At 40.7% G+C, this 13,304-nt stretch overlaps 1 protein-coding gene across 2 annotated transcripts in view; it reads left to right on the forward strand.

Annotated features, from left to right (window-relative positions):
• Nucleotides 1-13,304, forward strand: part of prkar2aa (protein kinase, cAMP-dependent, regulatory, type II, alpha A) — a 45,375-nt gene that overhangs the window by 801 nt on the left and 31,270 nt on the right. The window contains exon 2 of one of the 2 annotated variants that reach the window (XM_042409485.1): nt 777-1,060. In XM_042409485.1, the coding sequence (XP_042265419.1) occupies nt 814-1,060 (247 nt within the window). In that variant the 5' untranslated portion in view covers nt 777-813. The remainder of the gene's footprint in view (nt 1-776; nt 1,061-13,304) is intronic. The other variant, XM_042409486.1, reaches the window with a different exon arrangement.

The following is a 13,304-nucleotide window of genomic DNA, read 5'->3' on the forward strand; positions in this document are numbered from 1 at the left end:
TACTATAACGTAAGCTAACGGGAAAGGCTTCCTTGAAGGTGGCACACCAGCTAGCAGGGTAGCTAATGCTTTGGAGGGTTGAAAGTGAGACACCACCATTGCACTTGAATCGCAGCTCGACTAACGTTACGTCTGCTGCAGTCATTCCCCTGTTTGCTAAGTTATAGATGGGTAAGTTCAGTCAAGCGATCGGCTAGTCTATCTGTGGATCGTAAAACGCAGTTAAGTGGCTAACCTAGATGTCATGAGTATTAGCTAATTAGCCGCTCAGCTAGCTAGGTTTCAGCCGGCCACCCACCCAAGTTCACAGCTCAGTTTCTGACGATGTGAAGCAGTAATGTTATTGAAACCCAACGTATGTCACTGGTTATCTGGTCCCCCCCATGGCAAATGTTGGACTCATATCTGTTCTGTGCAGCTGAGGGAACTGTGTGTTCCTTGGCTCACCCCTCTAGATAAAGTAGCCGCTCAGTGACAATGTCTCACAGCAACACTTGCACTACCTTGCTTATAAATGGCAGTGTAGTATCTGTTCAGCTGTCAAACTTGATGGTAATTTCTTCAGTTACCCTGGCTGTCCCAGGGCATTCAAGTTGCCTTGCAGAGCTGTAATCAGCCACTTAACATTCACAGGCCACGCAGAGGCACACAGTGTACTGGCACAGTAAAAGTCAAAGTCAGGTTTTCAAACTAACAATCACAGCCCAGTGGTTAAACCACAAGTATGGCTCTGTATTGATACTAATTCTGACTCATTTTCATTTCTCTTCCTGTAGATAGATAGCAAACGCCGCCACCGAGCCACACACAGCCATGAGTATTGAGATACCGGTGGGGTTGACAGAACTGCTGCAGGGCTACACTGTGGAGGTGCTGCGACAAAGGCCGTCAGACCTGGTGGATTTTGCAGTACAGTACTTCACCCGTTTGCGGGATACCAGAAGTCAAGATGGGGCCAGTGCCGTTGGCAAGACGGGGAAAGGAGTGATGTTTGACGGGGAGCCGATGCAAACAGAGTCCAACGGAGAGGATGATGAAGATGATGATTCTGACTTTGAGCGTGAGTTGATGTTTTGTTGCTATGATTGTCAGCTGTTGAGTTGAAGTTGTTTGTGTGAGTGAAACATGATCTTTTTGTTTGTGTGAGGGAGTTGGAGAGGGAAAGAGAGAAAGTGAAGGTGACACCTGCCATATTTGCATATGCACACTCGCTCTCAGAAAATCCCATTGAGCAGACAGCTCAGCAAGGCAGCCCTCATCTGCCACTCATCTAATTTAGGTCTTCTCCACTCTCATTATCCATCTGGCTTTCAATATCTAGCGGTATCTAAAATAGTATTTTAACTGTTTTCATTTAAAATAGTAAGTTTCAAGGCCCTCACAAGGGCACATTGAGTTAAATATAGCTTTCCACTCAAATAGTTTCAGACATTTGAAAAATATTTAAGATTTGCTGTGCTCAAGTGAAAGTTATGACCTTATGAAAGCTTTCCATCAAAGAGGTCTTGAACTACACGACATGAAGTCGACTTGAACTAGTGAAGAAAACTTTGCAGCCCAATCAAATTTTACATTGACTCTTAGCAAACAGCCTGTCGTTACCACTGATAATGTCATAAGTTGATACTTACCATTTTAACAGCATATACTCTGTTAAATCCATGTTGCCAGAAAACTGAAATGGGACCAGATGTACAACTTGACATTCAAAGTAGTTATAGAATTGTTAACAAAAAACATTTGTAACTACACAACTAAGCATTTAGTTAATGAACTGGAAGAATTGAACTTTCAAAGTCCCGCACAGTGTGTTACCTTCAGCAGCAGCGATGCCTTGCCTCTTTCGCATCACTCCCCTGTGTTTGACAGACTGGCAGAAGATGCAAGCTGCTCCAAAGCTCAGCTCTCCCCTCTGCTGCTGAGAGCAGCGTGGCCTAGATCACATCAGTGTGCTGAGGAGCCAGGGGCTGTAGCCTTGTGAATGGGGGTTCTGTGTTTTCTCAATGAGTTGATCCACTGATGAACTGTGAATCTATCATAGGTGTATCTTCCAAAATTCAGTGATGTGCAAGTAACATTTTTATGGCAGGATTTCACGATGCTTTTTGTGTGTGTAACTGCCAAAATAACACAATCCAAATCAGTGACCGATACTAAAGCAGTGGTGGAGTGTAAAATCTAGTTGCTAGGGAAAATAGTAAGAGCCTTGTGAATTTAGGAATTCATTTGACTTGTTTCCTGAGACTTTCAACCTCAGTTCTAATGTTGCTCAGTTTCATGTATAGATTAACCATATTTATTATGCCCCATATGCTAACGTTTATCTCTGCTGAAAGCAATATTGGCCAACCTTGTAGATTGGTACAAGTTAGCTCAGGGTGTAAGGGGGATTACAGTTTCTGTTTCTCTGCTCACACAAGTGGGGTTTGGTTGCTGTCAAACAGCTGTGACCTCAGCTGCAGGAGCCTGTGAGTGAGTGTGTGCACATGTTGTGTTTGTGTGTGTGTGTGCATATCATTGGTTCATGTGTACGTGCATGCTTGTGAAAGCAAACAGATGTTTTATGACTTGATTTTACACCCGTTCAAATTCCAGCCTAGTGACGACATGAAGCAGTTCTTCCTAGTACATTCTGATTAGCAATCGGTTGTTAAGCGTTTTCCACACCTCATCCAAGGTAGCAATAAAGGACAGGGAGCTGATACTGTGCTGCTCTATGAGGAAGCTTTTGCCTGAATGCTGTGGGTCACACACATGACATCCAAGGCATTAGATTATCCAACCGGGCCTGTATACACTGCCCCCAGGGGACATTCATTTCAGATGGGAACAACACAGGCCTGTATAATCAAAGACATCATGTGCTCTTGCCTGACCACTGTTATAGCCTATAGGTATAAGCAGTTCACTAACACATGCTCCAAAGCAGTTTGATCTTGTGCAGAAAACACCAAAATAACTTTTTAAACTCTGGAGTGCAAAACAGGGATGAATATTCTTACTTATGTCCACAGGTAGTACATACCCAACTACAAATCTGGATTGGTTTCAACAGAGATAAAAAGTTCTTCAACTGTTGCAACTCTGAACAATCTACAGACAATAAGATATATTCCAGTCACAGTGCTGGGACCATTGATGCTAGAATACACAGGGTGTATCTCTGTATGTAACTACAAGCTATCTGTAATACAGTTTTATGGGGTGTTCTGCTGGACTAAGGTTTTGGCATACAGATAGTACCAAAATTGAGCCAGAACATTCTCTAAGGCCTGACGTTAATATACTTTTAAGAAGTTTGGAAAATGTTTCAGCTGACGACTTGAAAGTCATTTTATCACCATTAGAACACAAGTCATTAAAAAACTTTGCTGCTTTTGTCATGTGGTGACCTCCTAGAGGTAGGGCAATGACTCATTTTGGGTTTTGAACCCTTGATTAAGACATATGGCCATTATGAAATATTATATTGACCTGAGATGGAATAGATCAGCTCTCTGTAATGGAGAAGTAGTTTTATTGGGCCTATGATTAAGACTGATTTTGTTTGGAGAACTTGAAGGTGAAATTCCAGTTGTGTAATACGAACATGATCTCCATTTGATGTAGCTGTTGTATGTAAAAAAAATCTTGACACTTTTTTATTTTCTTTTATTAAGCTACTTACAGTTATGATGATTCACCAGTGTGCTCGTAACCTTTCGTTTGTGCTTGCAGGAGAATAACTGTGTGTGAGTGTGTCGGCTAAACGCCTGAAATGTAAATCAACTAGATGGTCAGTAATGTATTCCCATGGATAGTACAGTGTATTCTTAAAAACATGACGTCCTATTTAACACGCTTTATTTCCGTAGCCCTTGCGGCCTAAATCCACAGCAGGATCACTACACAGGCCTAAGCTGCTTAATAAAAGGAGATATTGTTTTGAATACAAACTGTTGTACCTCCATCATATCTGGTGATTTCGGGCCAAAGATTTGGGAGTAACCCTTCCTGTGTTGAGACCAAGCTACTGTTAAGAAATGGTATGATGAGAGATTTAAATAAACTTTTAATTCAGAGCTACTATATTTTGCCAGACAGTTAGTGTAGAGTAGACTAAAGCACAGGACACTGATATTAAAGAAGAAATGCAGTTAAACTTGAATTGAATGTATTAGGATCACCTGCTGCCTCCTTTTTAAATAGACTTACCAGGTGAAATGTGTGGTCTTTTCATTTTACTCTGCGTTCACTTGAGTTACAAAGTGCAGAAGTAGGTGAAGGAAAGTAGACTTCATGTGAAGAGAGTGCAATACAAGGGAGGTCTTCCTGATATGCGCGTTTTTTTTTTTTTTCGAGCTGGGCTGTCTTGTGTCAGTCTGGCAGTGTGTTTTCACTGAGAGAAACATGAGGGGATGAATAAAGGCTTCTGTGACTGAAATGAGTGGGACTTTTTATTAAAAGATGAGTGGAGGGACAGATGAGTCCCATGGATGATAATAGAAACGAATTAATGTGTTTTTTATAAGAAAGACAGCAGAGATAAAGCAGAGACTATATGAAAAAGTGTTTTAGGGAAGAGATAGATTTAAAAAAAAAAAAAAAAAACTGCTCATTTTCTTCAACAGAAGAAAGCTTTGTAGTTTGATGACAGACTCACCTGAGAGACTTTAAGCTTAGCTCTTATTAATCCTGAACAATGTAGTCTAAACAATAGATGAATGGGAACTTGAAGCTGTATTTTATAGTTTCTTCCTCCTGAAAAGCATCAGTCAGTATTTTTGATAGTCCCAACCCAGTTAATTACAATATTACAGAACATTTGGACCTGATCAAACAAACAGTTAAAGGAGTCATATTCAAGTCTTCCCATGTTTTATCTTATTTCTCAATGATCCATTCAGAACAATTTTTTTTACAAAGTCACGCTAGCCTCCGGCATCCTCGCCACTGTCGCCAGATTGGGGTTGGGTATGTTTGGCTTTTTACTTGCAAAGCTTTTATTGCATTTACAGTAACGTAACAAATGGAGTTGTCATCAACTTGAGTAACGTTATCTTCACTTCATCTGTCTCTCCTCTGCTCCGCTCCGTGTGTATGTGGAGGGGCTGAAACCCGCCAGAGAGCAGAGGAAGAGAAACTAGCGTGACCGTAAATGACAGCAAAACGCAGTAGAGACTCTCACACTGAGCTGAAATGAAATGAGTGCACAAAAATAAGTTAATAACATAAATAAAATATTTTGTTTCTTTTGGGGGGTCAGTGTCAAGAGTTTTCCAGGGTACGACACAGAGGTTGACTCATGTTTCTGAACAAAATTTGTCATCTGCCCACGTCCCCGAGGGTCCGCACACAGCCCACAGTTTTCGAGTCTGTTTGGACTTAATGCAGCAACAAATATGTGAACAAGTCCGTATATGCAGACACCCAAAGCTGTATAAGGAGAACATGTATATTTGCCACTTTAATAGGGCCACAATGTGTGGAGCACATGTATATGCTACTTGCATGTTTGCTTGTTGAGGTTAATGTAGCTCAGGGCTTATGGTCACATATGTGGTCTGTCTCTTCCCTCACTTTGGCACCTCTTTCTCGTAGCTGTTCTCTCTTACTTGGTTTATGTCAAACTGAGACTATGTCTACATAAAGCTGGCTAAATTCTTAAACGCAGTTTTCGAGCAAAAACGACGTGTCCACAGCAGGAGTTTCAGCTTGTTCCTGCAAATATCTGTCAGCATTAAAACGGCATAACAGGCAACTCTCCTCCTACTGGGCATGTGCAGAGGACAGACAAGCAAGTCAGCCACAGAAAACCAGCGAAGAAGAAACTGTATACTATTCCTGTTTCCACGGCAGCTACCTGACATTTAGTTTATTACAAGCTGATTACAACAACTGCAGCAAGAGGAAGTTATTAGATAGCTATGTTTAACTCTAAAAAAGCTATCAAAGTAGACAATGAGAACAACACTCACACGAAACCATATGCAATTGTTGTTATTGTCATTGTGTTTCTTCTTTTTTTTCCCTCTTCCTTGTTTTGTCACCGATATTACAGTGTTTCTATTAAGCTCAGACTCTGTTTTCCCTGTACACACTACAACGCCAAGGCAGCGTTTTCACACTTACACACTCTAGAGGCTGTTTTGGAAAACCTCCGTTTTCGGGGGAGAAAAACGCTGCGTTAGTCTGGTCGGTGGGTCGAAAAGATGCTCTTACCAACTTAGCCGGCTTAGTGTGGACATGGTCTAAGTCCCTCTCTCTGTCCCTTGCTTGACCCCCCCTGCTGTTCTGCCTTTCACTCTGTTTCCTTCTGTTCTTTGGCTCATTTCCCCTTTTCCTCTCTGATATAGTAATGATTAGGCTCTGTGTTCAGTAGATAGAGTAACTCTGACAGTTCTAATATACATATTAAGGGCAGAGAGAGCCTTATATTTTTCTTCAATGTGTACTATTTTTTCTTCTCTGTTCTCATTTTTCTCTCCTAATTCACACATATGGTTTTCAGTATTTTATTTTTTTCTTTTCAGTTTTGCTTAGAGACATATTCCTTTCAGTTGTGTGTGTGTGTGATAAATGGACATAATACTGTGCCTGTATTGGCGCTGGTAATTAGTGCAATAAGCAGAGCTGATGTCCGTATTCATTATCCTGCAGGGACAGTGTGTGTTTGTGCACAGTTGTATGGGCGATTAAATGGCTGAGGGAGCTCATGCACGCACAAATGCCCGTCACTGAGTGTGTACATTTTGTGTGTCTGTCTAGGTGTGCATATGGTTGGTCTCGGTGCAGTGTTGTGCAACAGGTGACCTGATTAGTAGGCTTCACTCTATGTCCAGTGTGCTTTAAGCCTGCAGTCTGCAAATCTTACACAGCCTAGCATCCCTACAGACACCTGACGTACTGGCTGACTGACAGCGCTAAGTGGAAAAGCCCTCAGACGGTTCACTACTCAGTCTGGCTGTCTGACTGTTTTTTAATACAGTTACCTGTCTGCCTACCTGATCTCTTCAGGTCTTTTCTGTCTTTCTTTCTGTCTGTATATATTTTCACCACGTTTGAAACAAAAAAGTCTTAGAAATACTAGTTCTGCTGATTTCGGCTCTCTACTCAGTCTGACTTGCTCTTAATCGCTGAGTCACTGATTGATTTATCAGTGATGTTATTTTGCTGTTGAAGCCTTGATTAATGACCATTGTGAATGTGAAGGACTCTCGCCACAGCTCCTCGCAGTGAATCCACTAATACACTTTTGTATCAGTTTCATCATTTAACGTTATTAGAAAGCATTGAATGACAGGATGTGAAGTTGGGACTTTTTATCCCAATTTGCTCATCCTATTTACTGGATATTAGTTTATTCATCCATGCAGTTAGCATGAATGAAAAACAAGGAGTGAGCACTGGTCAGATTATTTTTGTGAGGTTTTGAGCAAGGTTTTTTTTTTTTTTTTTTTTTAAAACCTTCTTTTGCAACTTAAACTAATAGTTTCTATAGACTGATATGAGAAGAATCTCAACTTAAAATTCATAGTTTATTATTATCCTTTTGCAGAAAACATGAAGATAGAGATAATACATTTATTACAGTGATCTTAAATGTTAGAGCATAACATGCGTTTATCTCTGCATTCTGCATAATAAACTACATTCAGTTCAGACTTGCTGCCGTGCTAAAGCCTTATTCGGATAAACTGACCACATATTGGGAATCTAAATGTTTCCTTTCTAGCCTGAAAAAATATAAAAACTTAAAGTGACATATTAAACAGTCCTGCAGCAAAGAAACAGCTTAATCTCTGCCATCGCTGCCGGTTGGTACGGAATTGCATTCTGGGATACTTGGCTTCAGCACTACCAGTGAGAGAGATTTACCTGGCGGTGATAGGCTTAATCAGCATTGTGTGAACTTGTTATGCAAGGGCTTGAATGTAACAGACGTTCACTTATACGTAAAAGTCCTGAACTTCAGCCTTAAGTCTGTTAACCGAACGTGCTCTCTTTATGTGTTTTGTATGTGTCTTTTCCTTTTACTCTTTCCTCTGTTTACCAAAGTATGAGTGTTTCTCTTCTGCTCCAGCTGTTGATCATCCTCTCTATTAAACTGTCTAATTTGTCTTTCTGCTTTTCCGTCATTCCTTTGAAAGCCAGCCTGCTGGTTTATCTACCCTCTTGCCTACCTGCCCGCTGTCATCCTCTTTGCCTTTCTTATCTTTGTGAGCTTACTTCTTTGTCTGTTGCCTTATCTCTTTAACTCTCTGTGTACCTGTTTCTCCACCTCCCCCTATGCCTTTTTCTGTATTTTACTACATCCTATCTTCCTGTCTGCATATTTCTGTACATGACTCTTTGGATCATTTGTCATCATGTCCATATCCCCTTTCTGTGTCCATATCAGTTTATTCAAATAAGGACCATGTTAGAAAACATTAACAGTGACGGCAAGAGACACACTGAATTGCACAGATACCAGATGTACTGCAAAAACAACTTAAAACAACAACGACAACATGCTTTTGTCAATTCTTAGGTCACGGTTCAAGTCACAAAGATGCACTTTCAAATCTTGTGCAAATAAGGAATTCAAAGTCTCTGACATCCTGTAACCGTCTTTATCTGATCTCCAGGTAAGGCGACGTGTCCGTGCATCCACAAGAACATTTTTGCGGTTGAGAGAAGCAGCGTGTTTGTTTGTTTGTCATTAGGATCCTGTTAGAATGTCATAGTGGCAAGCTGGTCTTCTTTTGCAAAGAGTAATGAAAGACAAAGCTTGAAGAAAGGAAAAAACAAAACAAAATGCACATGAACATCTGAACAGATGAAAGAACATATTGACGTGGACCAAAAAGAAATCCAAAACCAATTGTGAAAAAGGAGAAAAGACAGTTGAAGCAATGACAGGGCAGTCAGACAACCTGGTTTTCATTTGCTGATAAACATCATTTGAACTTTAGTACTTCCTCATTCTCTGTCCTCAAGCCATCTCTAGTGGCGCTGTGGAAAAATTAGGAAATGGAGGGGGTTGGCAGGCCTTTAGCCACTGGCTGTACATCCTCCTCTGCTGCTCCTGTTTGGAGTTCACACGGCCCCCTCGCTCCAACACACACTCTATCTCTAGGTCGTAATGTGTTCTGACCACTGCCTCGCCAAGTCCATTTATAGCCTTCACTATCATACCACCTATTGAACCCCATGAAGTCCCGAATGACTTTCTCCACAGTTGAAGCAAATAAACATAATACAAAACATTTAGGTACATGTTTTTAACCACCTTCTCTGTGTCAAACAGACCAGAGAGGATGTGTTGCGCTTCCTTTCTCTCTACATGTTGTAACTGTGAATTTACAAGCCATTAGTTACGTGTGGTTACCTCTCACCTCAGACTGCATTGACAGTTTGCAACAAAAGGGAGCATGGGATAAAAAAAAAAAAAAGTCCCATGAATGTCCCATTCATTGAGATTTGTTTAACTCCATTTACAAATTAAACATCATTGGTCATGGGTCAGGGTTAAAATACTTTGAGAAAATGTTAGAGATCAGAGTGCAAAATAATTGGGGAAACCTTTGCACTGTAAAGAATACATGCTTTCAATAGTGCATTCATATGGAGATCTGCAACTTTGATGTTTATGTGTTTAAAAAAAAAAAAAAAAAAGAGGTGGGTCAGAGTTTTGCATCAAAGCCTTGTACCAATGAGTGATGTTTAAAGCGAAACATTCAACGGCCGTGGACCCAAACTGACCCCCGTTTGTCTTTGAACAGAGAGAGTGAAAGTAGGGAGTGAAAAACATTATTACAGTTGGGTAGTGAGGGAAGTAGGAGTGTGCTCAGAGTTCACAGTAAACCTAACACGGTATAGAACAAAGTTACGGAGAAATATGAGAACAAAAGACGAATAAGACAAAAAGAGGAGGAGGAGGCTGAGCTGGGCTGATCAAATTACAGAGGATGTGGGAATCAGTGAGTTTAGGATCTTCACACAAACAGATGCTTTTTTTTTTTTTATGTCTTCAGACTTCCCACGTTTGACAAATGGCATCTTCTGTAATACAGATTCTTTTCATCGTGTTTTCTTGTCCACCGGCCACAAGAACATCCCAGTATTAACAACAAAACCACACATTCCAGTATTAACCCAATTAGAACAATACTTAAGCCCAAGTAAGGTAATATTCAAAATGTCTGAACAGTGACTCTCTGTTGGAGATTTCACCGCGTTTTGTCACACATGTGGCAATCTTAACCGCTTTACAATGAATGCCAAAGACGTTGTCTTGCGAAACGCGTCACGCTGTATATCTTCCATTGTTTTGTCATTTACGAGCACTCTTTGCCACTATTTCATTCTCCACAAACATGCTTCCTGTGTGGCCATTTTCCAAGTGGTTTGTCTTTCCTCGGGGCAACCATCTTTTTAGCATCATGTCCCAGCTGAATCTACTCTCATGTTTAAAATAATATTTAACAAAAAGAACGTCGCTCGGAGCAGTGTTTTTGCATAATTTGCATGAAGGGCAAACCATAGTAGAACAGTATGGCAACATAACGTTTGAGGTTTAACACTGGAGGGAAAGTGTAAGATCATGTGGAAACGGTGGCCTCATTCATCTGACTATGCTCGAGAGCATGAATATGAATGGAATAGTCCTATAAGAAAACCACGTATGCAGATGCGGGTTAGAGATAGGCCTACTTAGGATAAGATCAGTCGTTGGATTATTGCAGGTAATGTAAATACAGTTGGATTCATAAATTTATCAGCCTGATATCCTGCTTTACCCTAATCCACCAGATCTTTAAAAATTCAACAAAGGCTGGTTACTCAACATTGCAGCCGTAAGAGTAGACAAATTTATCACCCACAGTTCTTATTTGTCAGCGTTTCCCAACCTACCTATGTGAAATAAGAGTGAACTGACCAAGATTTTGGGACTAGTGGGTTACCTAGCACTATTTTCCTTTTTTTTTTAGCAATTTTCTGCCCTACATTTGCACAAGAAGACCTTGTGAAAACAGGTCATTGTAACACGTTCAGTTTGTCCTCCATCGTAGGCTTGCTTGCATGGGTCTTCACCATTTGCAGAGTGACAGGATGACAAAACACATTTCACAGTTTTCTCTCTCTATCTGTCTTTTTTTTTTTTCTCTGTCACACTCTGGTGCATTCCTGTTTGCCTTTTTCCAGATTCAGCCTTCAGACACATTTAGATCTTTCCAGAGCGTTGACGACCACATCTTTGTTTTCCATCTATTTGTCTGTCAGTCTGTTATTATATATCAGCCATCGCTCCTTTATCCTGTTTGCTATGAACGTACTCCGTCATTCTCTCTATCCCACCTGTCTCCTTCTCCCTGCATGCGTCGGTCTCAATGCACAGGCCCAATCTCATTAGACAAGATGGCTTAGAGAGAGAAGGGGTTATTAGGGCGGTTTAGCAGAACCGTCTTTGGCAGGGCAAGAGAGAGAATTAACAAAGGGGAGAGGTTTAGAGAAAGAAGGAAAGCATGAATGAGGAGGAGAGACTGAATGAGAGAGAAACTAGTGGATTAGAGCCAACATTAAATATCAGCCAAATGCTGTTAAATTTTGACTTTGGCTGCTGAGTTTGTCTATCCTTTCAGCCACTTTGGCAGGCAGGATCCAGATATTGTTCAAAGGTATTCTAAGAAATATCCGTCTTGTCTGTCTAGTAATCTGTTAAAAGTGGTGGTTGATTATGGGAATCCTTCTTAACCTGCCTCTGTACGCACCCATTTACTTCATAGAGCGATACAGAGACGTGCGGATGGACAGGTGAGAGACAGGACTCAGGTGGACAGGTCGGTGGAGGTTTGTCAAACTTGCAGGTACTGAGAATTGAACTGACAGTCGGTCACTCAGGTCAACTGGGGTTATCCATATCATGTGTCTGCACAGCAAAACATGACCATGCATTTGATTTCGTTAAGATAAATGCCATTGAGTGATTCCACTTTAGCAATTAGAGCTTCCTAGAAACCCAGCTAAAGTGCTTTTGGGAGCAGACTGGATCACAGCTTTTTGTGTGTGTCAGGATGGAGAGATGGGTTGTATGAAGGAGACAATAACCTGGTTCTGATGTGGTATTTGTTTATTTGAACTCTCAAACTGTTTGATATTTGTCAGATGGATCTACATCAGTGCAGATAGTCGTTTAAGGGCTATGGGGATCATTTGCGCATCTTTTCCATTAAAGGAAGGTACAAGAATGTTGGATTAGTTGTGCATATATGTGGAAATGGACTGTTTTGAATCCAAAAGAGGGCAATTGTGTGATTCGTGTAGATCTGATGACTAGACATTGTACGGGGAAAAAAAGTGACAGCTGCATCCAACCAGATATTGTTCTTCGCAGACTATCACACCCATGAGCCAATGGGATTGTTTACAGCGTGCGTGCATGTGACACAGACCAGCGCGGAATATCTGAACACAGACAAGTTTAGTTTATAGTTTTGAGTGACAGAACAAACATCAGAATTCCACAAGCCAAAATTACAACGGGAAGATTCGTTGTTGAATGTTCAATCAGTCAAAACGAACATAAACAATGTACAGATAAATAATGGTTTTGCTACAGGTGGTAGCTGGCCAGCTAACGTTAGCCTTGCAAGTTCACATTTAGCCTACCAATTGAAAGTGTTATAATTAAAAGAAAATAACATGCAGATAGATATTTAATTGTGACCTGTAGGCCTAAATGTTAGCACCCGGCGGGTGTATGAACAGGGTGTTTATACAACTATACAGTGGTGAGTGAAATGTATTGCACGTTGTATTTTAGACTAAAATAAATACAAATAATTTGTAGGTACACTGGGTATTATAATGTTAAACAGGTTACCCCAATCTCCCTACATAATCTGCAGACCTGCATACTCTGAGCAGGGGAGTGTCGCTATTACAGTTCATCACTTTTGTGTTGATTTTGTTGGAAGCGTGTGTAATTACAGTCCTGATGTCTGAAACTCAGCTCTCAGCCTATTGAAACAGCTTATTTAAACTTGATGGCTGCATTAGAGAACAGAAGCAATGTTTATGTGTGGAGTGGTGCTGAAATCTCATAATTTTACATATCGTGTTATTTCTTTAGCAGGTGTCAAGTAATGTAACCTGTATATTGTATAGTGGATGCAATGCACTTTAATGTAATTCTGGACCCGGCTCTGCTCTCTGGTTTTTTTTGGGGGGGGGGGGGGGTTAAGTGCCCTGAACTGATGTCCCTCTTACATTACTTTTGTAGCATTAAGATTACATGAATTCTAGGGTGAGTTCTTCCCTATATCCTAATACTAAAACTG

The sequence above is a fragment of the Thunnus maccoyii genome, chromosome 4, assembly GCF_910596095.1.
Source record: "Thunnus maccoyii chromosome 4, fThuMac1.1, whole genome shotgun sequence".
Classification (NCBI taxonomy): Eukaryota; Metazoa; Chordata; class Actinopteri; order Scombriformes; family Scombridae; genus Thunnus; species Thunnus maccoyii.